Here is a 26,440-nt window from a genome sequence, read left to right on the forward strand (position 1 = left end):
CTTGTGTGAAGGAGTGTGGCTGAGGTTGAGATAAGGGTGTATTGAGCCAGTAGGGAGGAAATGAGTAAGGTGGTTGAGGGGCCTTGGCAGGTGCACAGATGGAGAAGGAATGATGCTGGAGGAGAGGCTGTGCAGCTCCTTCCTATTTTCCAGTAGTGTTGGCATCTAGCTCCCCCATCCACCACCCACACATCCACCCAGGAGCTCAGCCACACGGACATCTCTCAAACCATTGTGCTGTGTGACATTGGTCCTCAAGGGACCTCAAATTACACTCGTGTAAATGAAGAGGTTGTGCTAGATGAGAGAGGGAATAGTTTATTAGAATGGGAGGAAGGTATGCAATTAAAAAAGCATGTTAAAAGATCAGGCAAAGTCTGGAGCTTAGTTAACAGTGTCAGGCTGGGGGAGTTCCTCCCCTTCTAGTTTTTTTGGGTGTTCTAATAATTAAATTTTCACATGACAGATTAACAGGAGAAAAAGAAGACAAATTTTATTTGTACATTCAGAGGCCTCAATAGATATTGGGACCAGAAGAAACTACCAAAGCAAGCAGGCTTTATAAGTTTTAGGCAAAGAAATAATAAATTTGTGAGGAATTGACAGGAGAAAGAAATTTAGGCTTGGGTACTTAGTTATCGAGGTATCTAAGCTGACTTTGGGCTTGGGGTAGTAAATTAGGAAAGAAGTAACAAGCTTGTTTATTAGGTTTCTCAGCCCTGAATTCCCCGGCTCTGGTGATAAGGCTATCTCTCTATCTCCTAGTGTGGGAAGGGAACCCTTGTCAATGAAAATAATCTATAATCAATCTATAAATCAAAATTGGGGTGAGTTTATTATATGATTCAGGTCTGAGGACTATAGCCCGGGGGCTTCCTCTCCCAAAGGGGTAAGCACACCAAAGAAGTGGGTTGTACAGAGTGGTTATACACCATTTTGCAACAAAGAGCATATGTTACATATGACAGGAATAACTCTTTTACAACAGTCTCAAGATTGCTTTGGTGGCACAGCAGGTCAGTGGTCACAAGGTAAACACAGCAGGTCAGTAACCAATTCTTACTTTCTAGGAAAAGATGCTTATCCACAAAGAAACGCCACTGTGGGGGGAAGACATATCCCTCTCTTTAAGGGCATGTTTCTTTTCTTCGGGACATTGTAAATGTTTAAAGCTGTTGTACAATGCGTGCTCAACAGGCTACGTGAGGCCTTTTTGGAAAAACAAAGTCGGGTCAAATTAGTTTTAAACCAAATGGCTTCCTTGTACACGCCAATATATCTTATTGCTTTTCATTTATTCATCACCTTTCACATAGGAGATTTATTTCCTGCTTTCAGGGTGGACAGAGAGAGGAGGGTCAGAGTGCCCTTTTTCGCACCAGCTGTTTTCTCAAGCAACTTTAATTCAAAATAATCAATATGCCAGTGTGGTACTTCTTGGGGCAGCCTGCTCTGACCCTGGCAATAGTAATGTACCAATGCCAGTTTTTATAAAAACACCCAGGTATCTTAATGTTAACGGGGCGGGGGGGACTGACACACTGAGAGTTCTAAATTATTTTTGCAACTTTTCTGTAAATCTAAAATTAATTCCAAAATAAAAAATTTATATAAAAAAGCAAAACTCAACTACAAATTGTAGTAGCTTGACAAAATCTTGGCTGATGGGGTACATAAGCAGAATCCTTGCTTTATCACTTCTTAGCTTCTTGACTTTGGCAAAGCTAACCCCACTGTGTATAGGTTTCCTCAGTGGTAAGATGGGGCAACGAAATTGATTCCTTTATAAGTGCTTACCAGTGCTTAGCATGCATTAAAACACATACTAAATGTTAGTTATTATTATTGTGACTATAATAATTATTAAAAAGACAGTGATTCATAACATGGATGTGGGGAAGCATAATGTAGACAGGGAGTGTAACATTACCGTTAAGGAGGACTTGGTGTGAAAACACAAAGACCCTGGCGCAGGGATCGTCACAGCATTGAGTTTATTTATTTTTTATTTTTTTTATTTTTATTTTTTTAATTTTATTTATTTTTATTTTTTTAATTTTATTTATTTATTTTTCCCCCAAAACCCCAGCAGATAGTTGTATGTCATAGCTGAACATCCCTCTAGTTGCTGTATGTGGGACGTGGCCTCAGCATGGCCGGAGAAGCGGTGAGTCGGTGCGCGCCCAGGATCCGAACCCGGGCTGCCAGCAACGGAGCACGCCCACTTAACCGCTAAGCCACGGGGCTGGCCCAGAGCGTTGAGTTTAGAATGGACAGCTCCGCCCCTTCCTCGAGCTCTGGTCCCGCCCCTCCCTCGCGCTCAGCTCCGCCCCTTTCCTCCTCAGGCTCCGCCTTTGCCCATCGGAAGGCGGGGCTTGACGCCCACTCTGGGAGGGAGGGGCTCAAGGAGGAACCTCTGCGGGGCGGAGTCGGGAGAGATCTACCCAATCCCAGGCCTTGAAACCTCAGATCCCCGGCAGGGGAAGCGATCCTGGAAGTGGCGGCGCTCAGCTTTGCATAGCAATACATAGCTTTGCGTAACAGTGCAGGCAGGCTTTTAAAGGCGCCGCCGACGCCAGAGACCTTGTAGTTCGCCGCGAGTGGACCAACCGTTTGCGATGAGACCCTTGATGCAGGCTCCGTTCCTGATCGCCCTCGGCTTGCTTCTCGCCGGCCCTGCGGCTCCTGTAAGCATCCTCCCAGACCGGGTGAGCTCCCGCTCCTTTAAGAGGCTGCTTCCAGCATCCTGGCCCAGCTAGGGGTGTGCAGAGTCCGGGTGGGTTATGAGGGTGACTCCGGTCTCTAGAACTCCTTTTCTGCAGCAGAGCCGCCCCAAATCACTAACTATGGGACTCTGAGTGGGTCCTTTTCTCTATGAGGGTGGGCTATAAGGCCTTGCTGTGCTCCTGACTTTTTTGGAAGTGTTAATTTCACTCTCGTCTGTACTCTCCTGCCCTTTTTCCAAATGCCTGAGTGAAATTTTGCTGAACTGCAAGACTAAGGCACAGCTCCCAGGCCCAAAGACTCAGCCCTGTTTACCTGCCCTCCTTTCCACCCCATGAAAAGGCCTGGCATCCATCCCTTCCCTTTCTGTACTGCTCTGCTTGTCCTGATGGGTGGGTGGGTTTGAGAGGCCCTCTAGGCCAGAAGGTCCAGACTTACTCTTCTGGTGACAAAGATCCAGCCCTGCTCTTGGTTGTAAGCCACGAAGATGCTCCAGCCTCCAGGCTTCCCCCTTCACTTCTCACTCACCTCGTGCTCCAGGCCCTTGGGAAAGGGAAGTTCTGTCATTCTGAGACCTAGAGAAGCCTAGTTCCATTGCCTCTTTGCTGCAGAGATGTGGGCAAGACAATATCTCGGGCAGCTGTCAAAGAGACAGGCCCAGCCTAGATCCCTTCCCTCCAACCACCTTGGAAACATTTGTCTGAGAACATGGAATAGTGTGGTGTAGGGGAAAGTGAGATAGAACTGAGAGCTGGGAGGCTTGGCCTCTGATGCCTTCTCTGTCTCTAATCCATGGGCATGGCATTTGGGCTCCTTGAGCCTTGGTCTCCTCGAGCCTTGGTCTCCTCATCTGTAAAATGGGTGTGATGAGGCCAACCTGCCTTTCTCAGATGATTGTGGGTGAAGGGAAATGCTTGCATGGATGGAAAAGCTCTAAGATCTTAAATAAAGTGATGTAAGCTAGTGGGCTCAGCCCTACCCTGCCCCAGGGGCAAGCAGTCTATTTTGCCTGTTGAGTGAAGAAGCAAGGACCTCTTGGCCTTCTTTGCCCAGAGGGTTACAGTTTGTCCCTGAGTGTAGGTTGAGAATGTTTCTCTTGGCTCCAGGTCTGACCGCTATAAGGTGGGGTCCGGCTAAGGCTTGAGTTTGCCCTACATTCCCGTTCTCCTATATGTCGGCTATGGGTGCTATCCCAGACCAGAGGGTCTTAAGATCTGCAGTTTTGGAGAGATCTTGAGACATCATAGAGTTCACCCACCTCACTCAGACCCACAGAGGACAGGGGACTCACCCAAGATTACACAACAAGTGGCTCTTTTGATCCTTATCTGCTATCATCCACATCTCTGGGCTCATGTGATTCAGAGCCCTGACCTCGAGGCCATGGGCCAGATGAAGGCTGTGGGGGGATAGTGAGCGTTTGAGCGTCTGGTAAACCTGAGTTCCAGTTCCTTTTCTACTGTTAACCAGTCTCATGATGCTGGGTTAACTGGTCTCGTGATGCTGGGCTGTGTTGAGCGTTAGAAAACAGGGGAGAATGTCTAGCCCTGCGCTGGGCATACAGTAGGTGCTTAATAGACTCTGTGATACTGTAAAATGATTGCCATTTATTGCGCACATACTACGTGCTTTGTGTTCAGCCATGTGCTTTTTCTCCTAATAAACTTTTTTGGGGGAATAATTTTAGATTTACAGAAAAGTTGCAAAGATAGTACGGGGTTCCCCTATACTCCTCACCCAGTTTCCTCTGGTGTTAACACCTTATATCACCATGGAACATATGTCAAAACTGAGAAACCAGCCTTGACACATGACCAGTAACTACACACTAGACTTTATTTGGGTTTTACCAGTTTTCCTATGAATGTCCTCTTTCTGTTTCAGGATCCAGGATACCATGTTGCATTTGTTATCATGTCTTCCCAGTCTGCTCTGGTCTCTGACAGTTTCTCAGTCTTGTGTTTTCACTGGTCTGACAGTCTGGAGGAGTTGTGACCTGTGCTTTCTGTGTACAAACTTCTCACTCTCCCAGTAGCCCTGTGAGAGGATATAATTATGCCCATTTAATAGATGAGGAAATTGAACCTCCAGAGAGGTTAACTTACCCATGATCTCAGCTAGTGAGAGTGGCTGAGGTATGATTTTAACCCGACTCTGTGATAAATACTCATATTTCTGCCTCCAGAGCTGTGCCTTTCCTCTCTGCTATTTGTTGCGTCTTTCCACATGTTGGCCTCTGCTGGGGATGGCAAATATCTGGTGCCAGGCCTGGCCCTTAGTGGGTGTTGCTAATCCGTCATGCCTTTTCTGGGCGAGGCTGGACTCAGCTGCAGAACTCATTGCCACAGAAGCTTCTAGTCAGGAAACCTATATATCGAGAAACCGCCTTGTTATGTCTCCCCCAGGGCCTGGGGGAAGGGGAAGCTTAGAAGAGGGGTGGGAATTCTTCAGCTCTAACAGGACACTCAGGCGACCTGCCCCAACCTGGACTCAGTCCTCAGTGTGAATCACGCTGCCTTAGAATCTGTGAAAGCAGCCCCCGGAAATGGCTAACCTCCTACCTACCCTCCAGCACAGCTCCTAACTCCAAACAATCTTTTCATTTGATGGTGGCCTCCCTTCCAGACTTATCCTTCTCCAATCTATTCTCAACTCTAAACCAGAGCATGGCACATACCTGCAATGGAGGTCCATTGCACTTATCGAAAATCCAGCCTCCTGATTATGACCTACGAGGTCCTCTGTTAAATGACCCTGCCACTCTCCAACCTAGTCTGGGTCCCTCGTCCACTACATACAGTCCACTGGCCTTCTTGCAGTGCCCAGAGCAGCTAGGCTTCTTCCTACCGAGGGCCTCTGCCCGTGTCCCCTCTGCCTGAACATTCTTTTTCTCTCTACTCCCCATCCTGCAGGAATCCAGCTTGAGTATGACTTTCATGACCCTATTTAAGTAAGTTCTCTGTTACTCTCAACACTTCCTTCTGTTCATTTCCTTTGTGGTGCTCAGAAATCATAGTGGGTAATATTTATTCACATTGGACTGTAGGCTCCTCAAGGCAGGGCAGGAACATTTCTAATTGTTTACCACTATTAACACAGCTCTCAGCTCAGGGCCTGTGATCATTGCTCCATAAGTATTTGGGGAATGAATGTGGAAGGAAACATTTATGGGCTGGCACTTACCTTGTGTAAGGGGCTGTGGAGAAGGCGGGGATGAATCAGACCCTGTCCTGCCTTCCTTAGTCATGGCACGATGATTTATTCCAAGAGACAGAAACCCATTCCAAGGAGCTCAAGTAAAGGGAAGTTTACTCCAGGTATACAAGGAATCTCTTGGAACTAATGGCAGGAGGTGGAGGCTGGGATGTCTGATGACTGTCGTTTAGTGAGCCAGCTCATCATGCTTGGGGCCTGGCATAGTGTTGTGAGCCTTACATACATGCTCTCACCCTCGCAACAGCCCTGAGAGGAAAGTATAAATGCCTCTGCTTAAAAGAAGTGGAAATTGGGCATCAAAGGGGAAACTCGCCTATTGAATCACGTGGTGTGGTGGCTGAACTATGATTTCAAGCCACATCTGTTGACTAAAGCCTTGATTTACTCCATATCCCACTCCAAAGCCATGCCCTTCACTGCTACCCCGTACTGCCTACTTAGGTAGCCGGGGTTTGGGGGGGATGGAGGGGGAACTCCATCTGTTCTCTTTTCCATTGACCAGCAGAGCCCTTGGTTCTTGTCCCTTCCTGAACTTTGGCTTGGTCATGGATCACAGATCTATGTGTTCTGGCCCCATCCCAAGGCTTAAGACCCAATGACAGCGTGAAGCCCAAAGTCCTCTGAGTGATTTTTCTCCAATTCAATTCCCAAATTGGAGGCAGAGAGAATCTGTCAGCCTAACTTGGGCTAGGTGTTCCCTTTCGGCCCAGTCGGGTGTGTTGGCGATGGGAGTTGGCTTGTGGGTATAGGACTGGCAAGTTTTCCTTCTAAGATGGGATGTGCGTGGTGGGAGTGCTGAAAGTTTCTCGCAGGTGGCCTTCAGGGAGCTGGGAAAGGTGTGAGTGGGTGGGCAGAGAGTCTGCATGATGTAGGAAGTGCTAAAGATCGTAGACAACCAGACAGGGTTCCATGGGAGTGGAGAGTTAGCGGTCATGTGGAGTTGGACAAGATGGTGGAATCAGGAGACCTCTTTGGGGATGTGGAGGACGAAGAGGAGAAGTGGTGCAGCAGAGGAGAGGATGGTGACTCAGCTGGGGACAGGACATGAGCAGTGGGATGGGAGTAAGAAAGCACTGGTTAGGATTGGGGAAGTTCATTCCTTGGGGTTGTTGATCAACAAGTGGCCCACTGGGGATCTTTTCATGTGTGTCCTGTTCCCTCCCTGGGTTAATTGCACACCAATGAGGGTGGGGTTTTGGGTGCTGTAATGTTTCCCACTGTGTTTTGTGTTTCTTATTGTTGCTGGCCCTATATTGGGCATGGGGTGTGACATGAATAAGGCTGCAAAGGTGAGTCCTCCAAGAGCTTCCTGCTAGGGAGGGAAGACTGGCTGGAGCGGAGTGGGGAGCATGAGGTGGGAGACCAGAGAAGGTACCTACCAAAGCTGGATGCGGTTAGTCTCCTGTTTTGAAGTTCAAGATCTGTTATATTGTGCTTTATAGCTTATGGCACACTTTTGGGAGATGTGTCTTTTGAGTTTTTTAGTTTAGTCTTGCTTATGAAATGGGTAGGACAAATGTTATCCCAGGTTTGCAGATGTGGAGTTGCAGAGGAAGCTCAGAGAGGGGAGGTACCTCACCCACCGTCACTCCATCAGTAGCCCATTCTGTTGATTCTTCTGACCTGTGAGAATTCCTTTGGTCAACTTTTCTTTTCTCTTTTATTCTTGCTGCCTGATTGTCCTTGGCCATCCCAGCTCGGTAGCTTTTCCTGGGATAACTGTGACGAGGGGAAGGACCCTGCCGTGATCAAAAGCCTGACTGTGGAACCTGACCCCATTGCCATTCCTGGGAACGTGACTATCAGTGCTGAGGTGAAGACCACTGTCGCCCTTAATCCTCCTCAGAAGGTGAGCCAGGGGGTGGGTGTGAATGGGGATGTGCTGAAGGGAAGGTGCCATGGGCCGGCTGGCAGGGGCACTGAGGGATGTGTGCTCAGGGAACTGTGAATAATTTAGGAATCCTGGAATCCCAGAGCAGCAAAGGATGCATAGATTCCTAGACTGTCTGGCAGCTCCCGTTGGGTGATTTGGTTTTGGTGTTGCTATTGTTGTTAATTATAAAACAGACATGTCAATTAGCAAGTGATATGTAGTCACTTTAGAAAACGCAAATGGTCAAAAAGTGGGAAAAAATAAAAGAAATCACCCGAAATCTCACTACTTAGTGATAAGGGGTAAGCACTTTTAACATTTTATAGGCTAGTCTGTGGAACTTTCCCCACACAATCACGTATAACATACATATTAATTTTGAATGGTTATATATGAAAATAAGCAGTGTTCCTTGTAAATGTCCTCCTGCAATCTAACTCCTCACAAGATAGTCATTGTTAGCTATTTGTATATCCTGTCAGAATTTTTTCTACGTTTGTAAATATAGATACATTTATAATTATGGGATTCTATGACATGTGCTATTTTTTTTTTTTTTTGTGAGGAAGATCAGCCCTGAGCTAACATCCAATGCCAATCCTCCTCTTTTTACTGAGGAAGATTGGTCCTAGGCTAACATCCGTGCCCATCTTCCTCTTCTTTATATGGGACGCCGCCACAGCATGGCTTGATAAGTGGTGCCGGTGCGTGCCTGGGATCCGAACCTACGAACCCTGGGCTGCCGAAGTGGAGCACGTGCACTTAACTGCTGCGCCACCGGGCCGGCCCTGACATGTGCTATTAAACTCACATTTCTTTTCCCGTCATACTATATGTTCCATACCTCTTTCTAGGGCATTTGGCAGAGATCTGCCTAATCATTTTTAATGGCCAAAATATTCTGTTGTGGATCTGTCATAATTTACATAACAAATCTATTGTTGGACATTTACTTTGTTTTCAGGGTACGAATTTTGTTTGGTTTTGTTTGTTTTTTGGCTTTTGTAAACACTTTTGCAGAAATTATCCTTGTAATGCATCTTTTTATACTTTTCTGGTTTTCTAGACACAGACTTATTAGGCCTTTGACACATATTTCCAAAGTGCCTCCGAATGTTTGAACCCATTTATCCTCTAACCAGCAATGACAGGTTTGCCTTTTTCCACACATTTGTTGGTACTGAGCATTTTTCTAAAAATCTTTTCCAAGCTTTTATGTCATCCCTAATGAGGTTAAATGTCCTTTCTTAGACTTCTTTGCCTTTTGTATTTACCTTGGGAATAACCAGTTTGTTCATGTCTATGGCCTATTCTGGGCGTGGATAGTCCATATTTTCTCACAGAACAGTAAAGGCTTTTTATATATCCATCGCAACACCATATATTATAGTCCTTTTCTCACTATTCTGAATTGCTACCTTTATACCATATTCTTCTATGCCGTTTAGCCTGTCCTGGTGCCCATCTATTCTGACACCAGTTTTGCTTTGATTCTTTAAAAGCTTTCTGACTTGGAATCTATGTCCCTGTAACTACTCTTTGACCTGGGTTAATCATGATCCCTTCCTCATAGGTTTCTCTGGAGCAATTACTGAGTTAACAAGGCGGAGAGTGAGTACTTTGCCCAGGGCCTGGCACACAAGACCTGCTCTGTACATGTCAGCTCGTGTCCTGTGGTCCCTTTGACCCAGACAGCAGTCCTGTGTGTGTGCACAGCTCTCAGGCCCTGCTCTCCTCTGCATCTCCTCCCAAGTCCTCTCCAGGCTAGGCCATGCATTTTCTTGAGCTGTTCTTCAAGTGATAATTGACTGGGGTCACACACATGCCGTGTCCGTGCTCCCGCTGCCGAGTCTGGAGTGGAGGGCTCTTTGGCAGGCCGGCCACCGCGCTTGCTCTCCTGCCACTGCCACGCAGACCGCTGGCATTGCCAAGCACGCCGATGCTGTGCAGCTGGCTTGGAAGGAAAAGCTGGCAAACTCCTTCTTCTGCCCCCAGCCTGCTTTCCCTGCCATCTTCACATTAAGATGGACCCCTCCCCACCCCCTTTTCTATTTCTTTATTACCTGTCATAAATTTGGGCCATTGTGCTTTGTAAAAATTGCCCTCAGATCCCCCTACATTTCTGATATGTATGTATTTACTATCCTTATCTTCCTTTATCTTTTTAGGGTATGTGCATATTAGCTATTAAGTGAAAGCCTCTTACCACTTGTTTAGGAGAAAAGATGATTAGCCTCATTTTACAGGTGAGGGACACTGAGGCTCGGAGAAGGGTGCAACTTGCCCCAGGTCACACAGTTATTAGCACATTCGAGGCTGGTGTCTTTATCTTATGTTTCCTGTTCCTGAGCTCTGACTGGCAGGGAGGTGGACTTAGTGCTCGGTGTGTTTGCAGGGGAGTGCTCCAAACTTTCCCCTTGGCCAGCAAAGACCCGTTTAGCAGAGCTGCCCAGACTCAAGCATGGAGGAGCCTGGAGGGCTCTTGAGGTCAATGGCTTCTACCTCTTGTTACTGAGGCCCAGAGAGGAGAGTGACTGGTCCAGGCCCACACAACCTCTTAGCAGGAGAGCCAACTCATCCTCTCCTCCTCTGACCTTGCTGAACTGAGGTTTCTTCCATCAAAGTCCCATCTGGGACCCAGATGGATTTAACTCCAGCTGCAATTTTTGGAAGTTGGATGCCCCAGATTCCATGAGCCATGGGCAAGATAGGGGCCAGCCGAGGAACTCTCTTGAGAACTCCCTCCTGTGAGCCCTCCCTCAAGTTCCAGCCTCTGGGACCCTGGCTTTCCCACCCTCAGGGATCCTAACTTGCTGATGTATTCGGCATGTACATTTATTTTGGGCTTTTAGACACGTGGCTTTCAGGCCTGGTGGTTTGGCTTTTTTCATTCCCCTTAAATTCGTGTTTCTGCAGTACCCCTGCCTGAGGCCTGTGGCAGAGATATAATGCCCCCTCCCCAGTTGCATTAATGGCCCCCCTTCAAGTCAGTTGCTATCAGTGGGTCTTTACCTAAAGCCTTTGTGCGTCTAGCCCTGTGCCAGAGGCCAAGAGAAGAAGTCATTTTTTTTCAACCTGCAAGAAACTCTGACTCTTAGGATGTCAGAACTGGTAGGTCTCTTCGAGATCATGAGATCCAAGTACTCCATTGTCGAGGTGGCGGAGCACGGTCCTGAGAGGGGAAAGGACTTGCCCCTGGGCCCCCACAGGTGCAGGGTTCCTCACTCCATTACACATCACTGCCTCTGTCTGTCTTGTTGTCGAGCCAGGTCCCATGACACAGAAGTTTATTTAGGTCGAGCTATGGACTCGCCCAGGTCGAGTCCTGGACTAGAGAGATTGATGGTACCTTGTTACCCAGTCTTGCTCACTTTCCTGAGCCATATAAGCAATGAGATTGAGAACAAGGACTGAGAAATGAGCCATGGTCTGTAATCTCAAATAGTCACCATGGCTGCTGCCTCAGAAGCACCTGTTGTCTTAAGTTCACTGCACTCCTGCTGAGGACCTCCTATGCTCAGCCTGTCCTGGGCGGGGGTAGGAGTAGAGACAGGGAGGCCCAGCTTCTTCTGGTGGAGGCAGCCCCACCGGCCTCCAGCCTGGTGGGAGGAGCTCAGGCAGGACTTGGCCCCACTCGTCCCCTCAGCTGGGTGTTCTTGTTCAGGGCATAACTGGCTCAACCCTTTTCATTGGGGTACAGTTGAAACAAGAAGGGGGTACTGGCTAAGGAAGGCGGTAGGAGAGGCAGACTGGTAGGAGGTAATTTGTGGATTTCAGGCAGTATGCTGAGTGTTTTACAGGTGTTGTCTCACTCAATGGGACCTTGTGAGAGAGGTAGGCACTCTCAAATATCCCACTTTTGGAGACGAGGGCATGGAGACAGAGCAGTAAATCCTCCAAGGGCACTGAAGTAATGTTCCAGCCCAGGCCCTCTGACTCTTCCAAGTCAAAGAGGTTGGAGCAGGCTTGGCAGGGGAGAGGAGGGCTGGGAGGGGGACTGTGTGTGACTTGGGGGCGGGAGATGACGTGTGTGTCAGTAGAGCAGAATGAGGCCAGCGAGGGAAGCAATTTGAGTTTGTCCACTCAGGACCACAGGGTGCACTGACCTCTCCCTTCCTCCTGGGTCTGATCCTGACATCTGGGGCAGTTGGAAGACTGAGTCCACAGCCTGGGGAGCCAGCCTGAGTCCAGCAGGCTCTGGGGGACTAAGTTCCCATCCAGGATTTGTCTCTTAGAAACGACAGCCCCACTCAAGTGAGCCTGGAGGCTGGGATTCATAGAATACTGGAATGTCAGAACTGAAAGGGATCCTAAAAATGTGGTTTCCTGCCATAACACCCACGAAGAATCAGATGATCTAGTGAGCTAACTTCCTCCTGCCCTTTCCTTACAGTTGTCCCTTGATACCTTTGGGGGGACACGAACACGGTCCTCAGGGATAACTCATTTGGCTCTTCGACAGCTAATACTTAGTGAATGCTTAGCACCTGCCAGGCGCAACTGGGGCTGTCTGCCTTGAAGTCCTGGCCACTTCTGGATCAGCTCCAACCTCCAGAACAGGAGCAGAATCGTGACAGCGTGGAGATGTGAAGCATATATAGGTCTTCTCATCCAGCTTCTCTCTGGGTGCAGGGGTCCTTCTGTAGTGCCCCCAACTGGGTACCGGTAGCCCCCCACTTCTCAGGGTAGTTCCACCTGTGTTAACCTAGCTGTGATGTTAAGAAGATCATCCTTATACCAATCCCAAAGTGATGTCCCTATAAATTCCTATTTTGAATTCTGTCTTCTGTGGCTCTATAGAGAAAATATGGTCTAAGAACAGCACATAGGTTTCATCTTGGTAACCGACTCAGCTGGTAGTAGCTGGATGAAGTCCTGTGTAGAAAAGGTTCTGAAGCCAAGATTGGGCTCAGAAGGAAGGCTCTAGGAAGCAGTGCCACAGTTAGCTGATTATAGTAGTTAGATGACAAGTGCATTCCAACTCAAGTGTTAGCTTCGCCCCATGTGGCTACCTAAAGAATTCTAAGACTGTGTGGTTCAGTGAAGGGGAAAAAATAAATCACATTCGATTATTAATGTCTGCCATGGGCACAGGAAAGGATAATGTTGGGGTGTGTACCACAATATTGTCATTTCTAGATCAGAATATCTCCAAGATCTTATCCAACTAAAAATTCTGCGATTAAAATAAAATGCTGAACTTTTACAGAGGCAGAGGAGCTGGTATGTTTGCCTGGAATTTACACTTTTTCAAACTCTTTCTCACCAGGTGGAAATAACTCTGGAGAAGGAAGTGGCTGGCGTGTGGATCAAAATTCCATGTGTGGAACAAATTGGTAGCTGTACCTTTGACAATGCCTGTGATATACTTGACACTTTGATTCCCCCTGGGCAGCCCTGCCCAGAGCCCCTGCACACCTACGGGCTTCCCTGCCACTGTCCCTTCAAAGAAGTAAGTACTTAGGGAGGGAAGTACTTAGTCCAGCATTGTCCCTGTGGCTGGAGTAAAGACGTGGGGTTAGGAGAGAAGGTCCTTGCATTCTCTTCCTCCAGATGTGAATGTCTGTGGATGTAAATTGGAGTGATCTATCCTGAATCACTTATCTTTTGGGGGCCTCAGTTTATCCATCTGTGAAATGGGAGACTTGAACTTTGATGTGACCTCCAGTGCCCTCTAGCTGTAACATTCCATGATCTAAGGTGCTAGGGCCATCTCTAATCTCGGGTGGCTCTTAGGAGAATGGGAGGAGGGGCAGTTCATGCCTGTAGTCCTAGAGGTGGCTCCAAGAGAGAGTCACATCAGAAGGCTCCCACTGACCTGTGATCCACTGGCTTTCCCACAGGGCACCTACTCACTGCCCAAGAGTACCTTCCCCCTGCCCCACCTGGAGCTGCCCAGCTGGCTCAGCAGGGGGAACTACCGCCTCCAGAGCATCCTGAGCACCGGCGGGGCTCGTCTGGGCTGTATCAAGATCTCCGCCTCTGTGAAGGGTGAATAATGTGGCACCAGCCACAGCAGAATGAAGGAATATGAGGAGGTTGTCACTCTTCCCCTGTCTTGCATTTGCCAAGGCCAAATTCTGACTCTCTGTCCCCCTTTCTACAATGATGCCATTCCCCTCGCTGAAAGCCTTGTCCCACCTACATTGTAGGTGCGGGCAGGCAGCCCTAACCTCACGGAGGATGAGCTTGGTGGTTCTTGATAGCCCAGGACGTCTCCTGGGCTGGCCATGGCATTTCCTCCTCCTTCCTAGGGCTCTCTCCCTAAGAGCTTAACTCATTTTCTAAACAGTCAAGGAATGGGACCAGCACATTTTTTGACCCCAAGTTCAGACTGACCCAATTTTGGCCTCTTGAAGTACCTTTATGGTTTTCTCATTAAAATTTTGTCACTTAAAAGTAGAGAGAGTATTAACAGTTTTCATTTTACTCCAACCCCCTCCTACAATGAAGAGGCTGAAGTAGTTGATCTCAGTCTATTCCTCCATTAAATGTCTATGATTCATTTAGTATTCTTTTCTAGATTTTTCCCAATTAACAGCGGGGCATAGTGTATCGTGGAGAGGCAAGATGTGTGGTGGGGAGCTTCATTGGGAGAGATATTTAAGGATGCTCTGTGTGTTTAAGATACTACAAACTCAGGTGCCTGCAGGGCCAAGCATGAGACATAAATGAGTGACGAGGACCACAAGGAACCTGTTGCTTCCAGGCATGTCTTTCAGATAATAGCACATATGCACTGATAGAAGGCAGCTGATGCCCAATCTCGAGTTGGGGGTGTAATTAGGAATGGTGGGGATGGGGGTGTGTTGGAAAGGGCATGTCCAGTCTGTAGGGGAAGCTCCTGTCCAGATAGAGCCAGTTAGTGCCACATGAGAATGTGTGGGCCCAGTTTGCCAAATATGCTCAGTTTTTTTCCCTAGAGAACTGAGAAATCCAGACTTTTATATGAAATCTTACAATTTTTAAATATTGGCAACTAATTATTTTTTAAAACATTGTGCAGGCCAAACGGGCCAGACTTGTCATTGGGGATATCTGGCTCTTGGGTGGCCAGTCTGTGACCTCTGATGTAAGAATATGCGTGCCTTGTCCTTTCAGTCTCAAGACAACCCCTCCTGCACCCTTTTCTCCCTCTATAGGGCCAAATCCGTTGGGTCTGACCCAAGGAGAAGGCTCTTCCAGGGCTAGGGGGGGTAGAGATGTGAGAGCTGTCAGTTACAAGGATCACGAGGCTGCCTGCCCTGGCCTTGGAGCGCTGACAGGGTGACTGGGGCAAATGCTGAAGACTTGAACCCACCAGCACCTGCTCTGTGGAGCAAGAGCCAATGAAGAGAGGTGGACTCATGTCACGTGCCTGGGTTTTTCCACCGTCCCGTCCTCCCGTGACAACTTACTGACCCACAGACCAGCCCCAGGTTCTGGGCTCATTTGAAGCCTGGAATGCCAATAAATCTTTTTAATTTGCTGAGAATTCCTCCTTTGTCTTGGCTGCGTATTTTTCCGTTGATCACATCTGGGGATTTCAGGAGCTTGTTTGCAGTGGGCGGTTACTGTTGGAAGAGTTTGTTGCAGTGGTAAAGGCGAGCCGAGGCGGCTTCAGGGACTCGGGTCTCTGTCTCATGAGCTGCTTGTTACCTGCTTCGTTCTGCCTCATCGCCTTCCAGCTTCCTTGGTTTGCTCTTGTGCTTTCCCATCGCGGTGTGACCGCTCCAGCCTTTTCTCCCTCCAATGGATCTTTCAGCCTTATTTTCACAGTCATTTTTTAGTTCATATCCTTGAATGGAGTCTTATTAGCTCAATCTTTTTCTGCCATGCCATGCTCTTGGGTCAAATGCTCCTCCAGGTCTCAGAGGGGTGGGGAGGGGGTTTAGTAGGGGTGGGGGGAAAATCTCAAATCACAGGGCAAAGTGGACTTTTTTTTTTGGTGAGGAAGATTCACCCTGAGCTAACATCTGTTGCCAATCTTCCTCTTTTTTTGCTTAAGGAAGATTAGCCCTGAGCTAACATCTGTGCCAGTCTTCCTCTACTTTGTATGTGGGTTGCTGCCTCAGCATGGCTGACGAGTGGTAGGTCTGCACCCGGGATTCCAAACCCATGAACCCCGGCCGCCAGAGTGGAGCACACTGAACTTAACCCCTATGCCCCAGGGCCAGCCCCTAAAGTGGACTTTTTTTTTTTTTTATTTAAAAAAAATTTTTTAACATAATAGTTTATAACATTGGGAGATTCGTGTTGTACATTATTATTTGTCAGTCACCATATAAATGCGCCCCTTCACCCCTTGTGCCCACCCCCCAACTCCCTTCCCCCTGGTAACCACCAAACTGTTCTCTCTGTCTGTGTGTTAGTTTATCTTCCACATATGAGCAAGGTCATACAGTGTTTGTCTTTCTCTGTCTGGCTTATTTCACTTAACATAATACCCTCCAGGTCCATCCATGTTGTTGCAAATGGTACGATTTTGTCTTTTTTTATGGCTGAATAGTATTCCATTGTATATATATACCACATCTTCCTGAAGTGGACTTTTTAATAAATGATGCTGAGCCAACTGGAAAGCCATTTGGAAAAAGTTGAGATTAGATCCATACATAATACCATATGCAAGAATAAATTCCAAATGAATCCAGGGTTTAAATGTAAAAAAATGAAATCATACAAATACTAAGAGAATACATGGTGAAAAATCTAGAGGCAATAAAAGATTGATAAATTTGACAACATAAAAATAAAAAAATTGCTTGGCAAGAAACACCAAAAAGTCAAAAGACTGTAAGAAAATATTTGCAGCATATATTGTAGACAAAGGGTTAATATTCCTAGCATATAAGGAATTAAAAATTTAAGGGACAAAGGACCAAAAACCTGATAGAAAAATTGGGAAAAGACGTGAACAGACGACTCTCTCTTTCTCTCTCTTACACACACACACACGCACACACACACACATACTCAAGATATAAAATTGGCCCTTAAACATGAAAAAGTCTTACACACTCACCCATGATTAGGGAAATGTAAATACTGAGATAACATCATCTCTCAGATTACTGAAAAATAAAAGACAACACCACATTCTGCTAGGCAAGGCTGTAGGGAAACAGGCACCTGCACCCATAGCTGGTGGGAATGCAAACTGGTACAACCCTTCTGGAAGGGAATTTGTCAGTGCCTAATAAAACTGCAAAAGCACTTACCCTTGAACTCAACCATTCCACTTCTGGGAATTTCCTCTGAAGATACGCCTCCAACAATACAAAAATACATATGCACAAGATTATTTATTGCAGCATGGTGATTCCAAAATTGGAAACAATGTTAACGTCCATATGTAAGAGTGACTGAATAAACCATGGTATATTTGCATGATGGAGTACTATTTAGCTGTAAAAAGAAATGAAGAAGATCTCTGAATCAATATAGTTATTTCTGGGATATATTGTTAAGGGAAAAAAATGTAAGGTGCTACTTTTCATTAAAGAAAGAAGGAGGTGTTGGGGTTCAGGGCAGACCTCCCCAGAATGTGCCACTTTGGCATGTGAATTATTTCGAGTTGAAGAAAATCAAGGCCCAACAGACTCAAGAAGAGCTTTTGACGTCCCCTTTAACTGCCTAAAGGAATTTAGATGGAGATCTGTAGCAGGAAGAGAGCTATTATCAGAGATAAGTTTTTGTATCAGAAAGACATATCTACGTGGCATGGCAAACATTTGTTTACCAAACATTTGCTGTTGTCATCTTCCTATGAATTGTCTTCCTCCCCTTTGAAGTCCCAGACTCCTACCTGCTTCTTCTTAGCTTAGAATGGCATATAAGCCTCAATTGCCTGACTGTCAGGGATACTCATATCTTTGGGGGTCCTGTACATTCAAAATTAAATTTGTTTTTTCCCCCCTCCTATTAGTCTGTCTTATGTCAATTTAATTATTAGACCAACCAAAGAACCTAGAAGGGAAGAAGGGAAAAGCTTTCCTCTCCTACAAGGGGGTATAAGAAAACATACATATGTCTATCATTTGCACAAAATAAGGAAAGATGAACCAGAAATTAATGAGATCAATTATTTACAGAGGTTAGGTGGGAATATAGTAAAAAGAAGGGAGAAATGATAACAGGGTGTAAAGAATGAAGGGGTGGAACACCCAAAACATGATTAAAATCAATCAGAAAATGAGAATTCAATATGGAATACAAATAGTAACAAGTAAACTAACTGTATTTCAAATGAGTAATACAACCACACTGAAGGGGGAGGGAAAAAAATAACTTAAGTTGCAGTACTTTGTTGGGATACTACAAAGCTAAAGATAAAAGGAACTACACACCAAGACTGTACTCTAGTCAATTTGTTTTTTTCACAGGAGTAAGGGTTAGCAATTCTGGAAATATTTTATGTGTATATGAGGATTGAGAAAATAAGTAAATATGTTGTGGATAATGAAAATATGGGGGCATATTCAAAGGACACAGAGACCAACTTGAAGCAGCTCTCAATGGCGAAATCTTGGACAATTTGAGTAACAAAATAAATAATGACAGTAATGGGTTATAATTTATTGAATAAGAATAAGTACCTATGAGTCCATACACAATAAAATCCCAATGAAATGGCAGAATGCTAGAAATAGAAAAGAAATCGTCATTAGGCAAACAATATAGTAGTAATAATTATTGCAGACAAGAATCATTTATGGATGCTAAAATTATTGGATAAAAGTATGCTAAGAAAGAGGATTTTGCATGGTCTCAAGATAGCTCCTCACAAGATACTAATTACAAAGGGGAAAATAGTCGCTTTATAGTGGAGAAACCTGGCGGACACCACCGTAACCAAGTGATCAAAGTTAACATCACCAGTAATAAGACATATTGGCGTTGTGTACCTCTTGATATGATGCACTGATAAAGGCACAATGTCACTTCTGTGGTATTGTCAAAGATGTACAGTCTCAATTTAATCATGAGAATAGATCAGACAAACTTGAAACAGCACATAACCAGCACATTGACTAGCTTAAACTAATTTTGCTTCCTTAAAACAAATTGTTGATCAGTCGAACATTGCTCAAAAGCAGACAGCACTGCACACGTGCCAGGTGGAAACCCATAGTCCCAGGATGACCCCGGAGCCAAGACTCTTCAGAAATGTCGCCATCTGAGCCCTTTATGAAGCAAGAAGTCTTTCAATGAGGAAAATCCAGCTTCCGGCAGCCGAAGAAGCTTGATTACCATGTAGGGACTGATTTGAGACTAGTCAATCAGCTTACATGGGCCCAGCTGTAGCTTAGTAGCTCCTAACTCCTTAAATTTTGCCCCAAACCCTGGACTGGGGAGACAGATTTGAGAGCCTTGCCTCCTATCTCCTTGCCAGTTGACCTCACAATAAAGCCTTTTTTTCCCTCAAAAGCTGGTACCATAAATTTGGCTATTTATGCACATAGGACAGTGGGCCTTCTTGCTCACCAACAATTTCTGGCAACCACAAAGGGACACAGGTCCTGTGATTGCCTGCCTGAGGCTCTGTAGCCCTTGGTGGGGTTTGGGGTCTCTTTGCTGACCCTAAGCGACCTCCTAGACAATTTTGTCTAGAGACTCGGCTGATTGGATTCCTGTTTCTCACCACAGTGCTCCAGGCCCCTTGGTGCTTTGCTAAACTTTTGTGAAAAGAAACTGCTTCTGGATCAAGATGTCTCTGGGCTCTGGGTGAGTAACTTTAAGAAAGCGACTGTCCTTTACCTTGTCTCTCTGGTTTGATCCCCTGGAAATACAAATTTGACTTGTATTCTGGGGAATCCCGTGGGTTGGGTTCTGATTCTTGGGCCTGATCGCTCAAGGTAAAGTGACAGGATAAAACGTTCACTTGTGAGTTATTCCTGGTAATCTGGTTCTGAGTACTCCTGGTAGTCTGGCTAGCATTCTGATCTGTCATGTGTAGAATTGTATTGTGTATTGTTGTATATTAATGTTGTTTGTCTAAACTGAATTGGACATTTGGGGACTGAGGTTCTCAGTGATCATAACAAACTCCCTTTAGAAGTTAACTCTCACACCCTAGACACCACCCCCAGAAAGACCCTGTTTGTTGCGGCCACCTTGAAACAGTCCTCTAAAATAGAAAGTGTAAATGGTATATTTTCTTTTCTAATATGGCCTGGCCTCAATACTCACTGGGGTCAGGTGAGGTGTGGCCTGAGGATGGGTCTTTGAACAATAATACCATCTTGCAATTAGACCTACTCTGTAAAAGGAAAGAAAAAAATGGCTATAGAAATGCCCTTGCCGAAAATCTAGCATCTTGAGTGTCTTCTCCACAAATATTAGTAGAAAAGCTTAAAACGAAATTTGGATAAAGAACAGAAACTAAATTTAGAACAATGGCCATTTCAAAATTCAAACTTCAAATTAAATAAGATCATCTAAGAAGCACACTAAAAGCAAGGGCCATAGTTGAACTTCTTGAACCCAGGGAGGATCCTCAAAATATTTTGTAAATGGATTATGTCTTAAGATTAGTGAATAGATAAAAAGGCAGAAAACAAGATGAAAGGCCACCATCTGACTGACTTGTGATCATAGCTGATATTCGGAGCCAGATAGGAATTTTTTTAGGCCTCTCCCATAGGCTTAAGTATAACTATGTACCCAGAGAGAAAGAAGCAATTAAAAAAAAAAAATGTAGCTGGAAGGGTGGGTCAACCCCTATATCATTCAGGCTGTAATCCAGTTCTTTGGGGAACTGGAAACACCTGTCTTTGTCTTGCAAATCTCTGCAGGGCTAGAGGTATGGCTCTACGAAGTGGTTGAAAGTTCACCTGTCCTTTTGCCAATTCCAAAACTTCCCCTATTCCTCTCAAAATGGTTCTAGATATTGGGATGTTGGAAACTGATAAGCAAATATGCCCCAGAAACTCCATCTTGGAGAAAACTTGGATACTTTCTCTGTGCATTTGTAATGTAGATTTTCTACTCCCATCTTCTCTAGGACCTAAGAGCCATTCTTGGAAATGCAAATGCTTCTCATCAGAAAAAAAGCTTTAGCCATTTGAGCAGGTAAACTTAACTTTTCCAACTGCCAAAACAAAATTTGGATTCAATTATTCTTTCATAACTAGTGAGCCTTGTATTACTGTATATGATTCATGGTAGTAATTTTAAAACAATGGCTGTGGAGTCTCTGTGTATGTGTGTCTATATATGTTATATATGTTAATTTTTTTTACCTCCAGATGATATAATTTCTAAAAGAGCGCTATTTAATTGGCTTAAAGTAAGCACTTATATAAATTATTCCTAAATGTAATAGAAACTAACCCAAATGTTTTTTAAGTTAACATGATATGAAATAATCTTTGGTAAATAAAAGCTTATTTAAGCATGTTGGTTTGATTGAGATGGGCATATTTTCAGAGTTATTAGCATTGGATATGATGCAGACATGCAGCTTTTATTCTACCGGAGTTTATTAGTCAAGGAAGCTCATGTTATCTCTTACAAAATCTGTCAGCTAAACCTAATTGTTGGGAGCAAATGATTTAGATGTCAGTGAGATCTTTGGTAACTTGAAATTTTGAAGTTTTGCTAGGTTAAATTAAAGGATGAAAATTCATGGACTAAATATAGGTTTATCTACTTTTGGCTTCTTATTACAGAGAAACTAAAAGATGTTTGGGTCTATTAATAAACATGTCTAGTGTTTTATTAAAAGATTGTACTATGAAGTAACAAGTTTCTAGAAATTATAAAAAGTATTTATAAATTTACCAAGCCACAGAATGCTAATGTAAAAGACAGTTCAGAAGTGCTTATTTCTTAGTTTTCAACAAAAATTAAGGTTTCTAATGACTAAGAATTCTAATAATATATGTAATTAAATCCACTAAAAATTAATAAGGAAAACATCTTTGTATTCAAGGAATGTAAGATGTATGTTTTTAGTAAAAGAAGATGCAAGGAATGGAGATATTTTTGTTTGGTTGTTAAGAAAGATAAATTTGTCCTAAAGTATTAGGAAGGGGGAAGACATGGACCAAATTCTGAACATAAAAAGAAAGCTATAGAAGGTTTGTGGAAGAGGAACCCTGAGGAAAAGTTCTGTGCATGGATTAAAATGAATTTAATTAAGTAAATAAGTTTTAATCTCAAAAGTAAGCTGGTGTAAAATTAGAATTTGGTTTTCTCTCTTAAAAGGATAATTTTCTTGAACTTTTAGTCTGTTCTTCATAAAGAGATTATAAAAGGTTTTTCTTTACCTTTGAGTAAGTCTACCTGAAAGGCAGAAATTCTGTTTTGTTAAAATAATTTCCCATGTTCAAAAAGCTGAGGGCTCTCTATTAAGAATACTAAGGTTTTTTTAAACTGTTTGACTCAGTATGTTTGCCTTTGACATCTTCTGTTGTCACTTTGGTTAAGTGGATAACTAAGCATTATTTCACAGTGTCCTATGATCAAGTGTTTTAAAACTTTTTGATATTTTTGGTAAACTTCTCCAAAATTCAAATCCTAAATAAAGACCTGAAAGTAACTTTGAGAATTTCCAACAGACCCCTGGGACTTCTCAAAGAATTTGTTCTCTCTTTCTGTAAAGGGGAGATATTAAATTAATTAGGCTTATTTGATATGTTAAATTACATGGGAAGCATTATCAGATAAGTAATGATATATCTTCTTAGATTATATTGCCTGGGTGAATTTTCTTATAAGTAAGTATTTTAAAAATTGTGTAACATTCCTAAAATTCTGATCTGTCTTGGTTATCAGTCATAATTCTAGTTACTATCTGAAAATATTATATGGCACAGAAATAACCAAATTTATTCATCAATTGCCATTTTTAAGTCTTTTGTCATTTACAGACAGTTTTACTCTGATGCTTTTGCAAGTATATTTCATCTTCAGAGAGATTCATGGAAAGGACTCTGACACTCTAGAATACAGGTTCTTGATAAACTTTCAGATCATAAAACTGAACTGGGTAAGAAATTACAGAACTATAACGAAGAAATTGATGGCTTCATAAAACTGCTAATGAAAGATCAAGATCAAGAGTTGATTACATGGGACTGAATGAACTGATAAGGATGATTATAATTTTTATGACTTTTCTGTTTGAAATATTGCTGATTTTTTTAATGTTTTGTTTTTCCAGATTTAAGGATGACTGATAGCAATTTGGTAAATTATACCTTTGTAACAGAGTTGAAATATTCATCTCTTTTTTCCTACCTGATCCCTCCAGAATTTGGAAACTCTTAATGAGTAAGTGTTCTTATTTTCATGGCAATATAGTTATTTGCATAAGTTCAATAAGAATCTGTTCTCCTTATAACAGGACACAATTGGAAACATTGGTTATATTACCAAGGCTTTGACTGGAATGCCATATTTGAGAGAGATATACATAGATTCAGATTTGACCAGACAGCTCGAAGGAACAAAAGTTGACTTATGGAACAAAGAAAGCCACTTGGAAGTATCAGCCTGGTACCTTGCTTACAGGGTTCCTGGTAACATTACCAGGAGAGTAAAGAAGGTCATTTCCTGGCAGGTGTAAGAACTCAGGATATTTTGGGAAACCTCAAGAAAAGAGAGGAATTCACCCAGATCTATAGATATTGCAGGCGGAGTCTGATGACAAGTCCTGACTTGGCTTTCCTCGCCTTGAGAGGCCTTTAAAATTCAGTATGATTAACAGGACAGCAAACAACATGTGTTGGAGAGGATGTGGAGAGAAGGGAACTCTCATAGACTGCTGGTGGGAGTGCAAACTGGTGCAGCCACTATGGAAAACAGTATGGAGATTCCTCAAAAAATCAAGGATAGAACTACCATATGATCCAGCTATTCCACTGCTGGGTATTTATCCAAAGAACTTGAAAACACCAATGCATAAAGATACATGCACCCCTGTGTTCATTGCAGCATTATTCACAATAGCCAAGACTTGGAAGCAACCTAAGTGCCCATCAAGGGACGAATGGATAAAGAAGATGTGGTATATATACACAATGGAATACTACTCAGCCATAAGAAACGATGTAATCCAGCCATTTGTGACAACATGGATGGACATTTAGGGCATTATGCAAAGTGAAATAAGTCAGAGGGAGAAGGTCAAATACCGTATGATTTCCTTCATTAAGTAGTAGATAATAACAACAATAGACAAACACATAGAGACAGAGATTGGATTGGTGGTTACCAGAGGGGAAGGGGGGAGAGAGGAGGGCAAAAGGGATAATTCGGCACATGTGTGTGGTGACGGGTTGTAATTAGTATTTGGGTGGTGAACGTGATGTAATCTATGCAGAAATAGAAGTATAATGATGTACACCTGAAATTTATACAATGTTATAAACCAATGTTACTGCAATAAACAAAAAATTAAAAAAAAAATCAGTCTGAGATTCCTTATGAAAACTTCCAGCAAAGATGACTTAAAAGAGCCTATATGATCAATTGCTATTCTTGCTGTATATGTAAATATTTGGGCCAAGTTTATTGAACTAGACTTATTTTGCAAACCAATCAGTCTTGATTTTGCTGTCTTTAGTAAAATGAGGGTGATTTTAGAGAGAAAAATTTTGTTTCAATAGACACTATAATACACATTCTAGTTCTGTTAATTGTCTGTGAGGTTTTGTTTTCTATCTGTAAACTGGAGTGGGTCCTGGATTCTTCTACTTTCCTGAAATACCTAGCTACAAATCTCCAAACTAATGTTTTCAATTTTTTCCATCTTTTTCATTCAGAATCCTTGAGAACTGAAACCACTCTTTTTCCTGAAGCTCTGCAAACTGAAGCCAGATAACTTGATACAAACTTAAGAGAGATCACCACAGCAGCCCATGTTTAGACAATCTTCATGCCTGTTGCTGTGTAAGGCATTCAAAAATGTACCTGAACACCTGATGACATCATCAGAGACATTTCAAACTACAAAAGATGCTTCAACTCTGACATCTAGAAATCTTCTTGACTGGCTGTCCCCTGGGCTCAGAAACTGGTTTATAATTTGCTCTAGCCATTAGCTTTGTTTTTCTTTTGTTTCCATAGAAATGCTTCCCATTAAATACCTGATTGCTTGCTTACAAAATATACACCTAACTTTGGGAGCCCATCTGAATCACTGCCTCCTAAAATGAATTTAACTGAACCAACCTATCATCAGGACTAAGAGACTGGCTCAATGTGATGAAATAATCTATGCCCCTAATCAGCGGGAAGTACCTAGAAGGTCATTGCCCTATTTCCTCAAGATTGAGGAATGGGGACTGGCCCAGTGGCTTAGCGGTTAAGTTCACATCCTCCACTTTGGTGGCCCAGGTTTTGCAGGTTTGGATCCTGCGCTCAGACTGACGCACCGCTTGTCAAGCCATGCTGTGGCGGTGTCCCGTATAAAGTAGAGGAAGACGGGCATGGATGTTAGCTCAGGGCTAATCTTCCTCACAAAAGAAAAAAATAAGATTGAGGACTGTACAAAGAGGGGAATTGAAACAGCACATAAAACATTGACCAACAGAAGCTAATTTTGCTTCCTTAAAACAGGTAGTTGATTAATCAAACCTTGCTCAGTAACAGAGACAGCACTGCACATGTGCTAGGCAGAAACCTATTGCCCCAGGATGACCCTGCAACCAAGAATCTTCAGAAATGTTGCCACCTGAGCCCTTTACGAAGCAAGAAGTCCTTCAATAAGGAAAATCTGGCTTCCAGCAGCCCAAGTAGCTTGATTACCATACATGGACTGATTTCGAGACTAGTCAATCAGCTTACATGGGCACAGCTGTAGCTTAGTAGCCCCTAACTCCTTAAATTTTGCCCCGAATCCTGGATTGGGGAGACAGATTTGAGAGCCTTGCCTCCTATCTCCTTGCCAGTTGACCTTGCAATAAAGCCTTTTCTTCTCTCAAAAACCGGTGCCATAATTTTGGCTTTTTATGCGCATTGGGCAACAGGCCTTCTTGCTCGGTAGCAAACTCAAATTGAGAGACATTACAAAATAACTGGCCAGTACTCTTCAAAAGTACCAGGATCATCAACAGTAAGACAAGACTGAGGAACAGTCACGGATTGGAAGAGAATAAAAAATATGACAACTAAATGCATTGTGAGATGTTGGATTGAATGCTGGATTAGAAAATAACCAGAAATAGGATTTCACCAATGTTAATTACTTGGTTTTGATAATTGTACTATGGTCATGTAAGATGTCGTTAAAAAGAAACAACAGGCCCAAAATTGTTCTGCTAAGCCCAAGTCACCAAACCATGATTTAATACCTAACCTAATTGCAATTTCACCATTCCTCAGGAATGCAGTCTTAACCTGTCGGCCTGGAATTTCCTGGTCAGCACTAATGAGGTAATATGTCTAATAGACCCTCTTTGTCCCCCAAAGGAAAGTGATCTTGCTCAAAATAATCCTTTTTTTCATATATGCCTTCCTTGTCCCACCTCCTCTCTGCCTTTAAAAACCTTCCCTTGTCTGTAGCTCTTTGGAGCTCTTTTCTATTTGCTAGATGGGATCCTGCCCAATTTATGAATCATTGAATAAAGCCAATTAGATCTTTAAATTTACTTAGTTGAATTTTGTTGTTTTTTAACAATGTTTACATTAGAGAAAGCA

General features: G+C 43.6%; 1 protein-coding gene across 6 annotated transcripts; it reads left to right on the top strand.

Annotated features, from left to right (window-relative positions):
* Positions 1 to 2,486: 2,486 nt before the first annotated feature.
* Positions 2,487 to 26,391, top strand: GM2A (ganglioside GM2 activator). 6 transcript variants are annotated; one of them, XR_009220591.1, is made up of 7 exons: positions 2,487 to 2,708; positions 7,637 to 7,789; positions 13,083 to 13,265; positions 19,442 to 19,519; positions 20,799 to 20,866; positions 22,669 to 23,071; positions 24,565 to 26,391. XR_009220591.1 is itself a non-coding variant. In XM_058544417.1 (6 exons), exons 1-6 carry the CDS (start codon positions 2,619 to 2,621, stop codon positions 24,578 to 24,580), a joined length of 588 nt encoding a protein of 195 aa, XP_058400400.1. In that variant the 5' UTR covers positions 2,488 to 2,618; the 3' UTR covers positions 24,581 to 26,391. The 6 variants fall into 6 exon arrangements, 5 of the variants coding, with proteins under 5 accessions (XP_058400400.1, XP_058400398.1, XP_058400399.1 ...); XM_058544417.1 differs by lacking the exon at positions 22,669 to 23,071 and having other exon boundaries at positions 2,488 to 2,708; XM_058544415.1 differs by lacking the exons at positions 22,669 to 23,071; positions 24,565 to 26,391 and adding an exon at positions 23,145 to 23,624 and having other exon boundaries at positions 2,488 to 2,708.
* The last annotated feature ends 49 nt before the right edge of the window (positions 26,392 to 26,440 follow it).

Source organism: Diceros bicornis, chromosome 1 (genome assembly GCF_020826845.1).
Source record: "Diceros bicornis minor isolate mBicDic1 chromosome 1, mDicBic1.mat.cur, whole genome shotgun sequence".
NCBI lineage: Eukaryota > Metazoa > Chordata > Mammalia > Perissodactyla > Rhinocerotidae > Diceros > Diceros bicornis.

What these genes read in the sequence shown, in the direction of transcription:
- GM2A (XM_058544414.1), top strand. Translation starts at nt 2,619, where the DNA reads ATGAGACCCTTGATGCAGGCTCCGTTCCTGATCGCCCTCGGCTTGCTT. An exon ending in CCCTTAATCCTCCTCAGAAG is followed by an intron (nt 7,790 to 13,082) that starts GTGAGCCAGGGG and finishes CTTTCTCACCAG; the next exon opens with GTGGAAATAACTCTGGAGAA. An exon ending in AGCTTTAGCCATTTGAGCAG is followed by an intron (nt 20,867 to 22,668) that starts GTAAACTTAACT and finishes TGTCATTTACAG; the next exon opens with ACAGTTTTACTCTGATGCTT.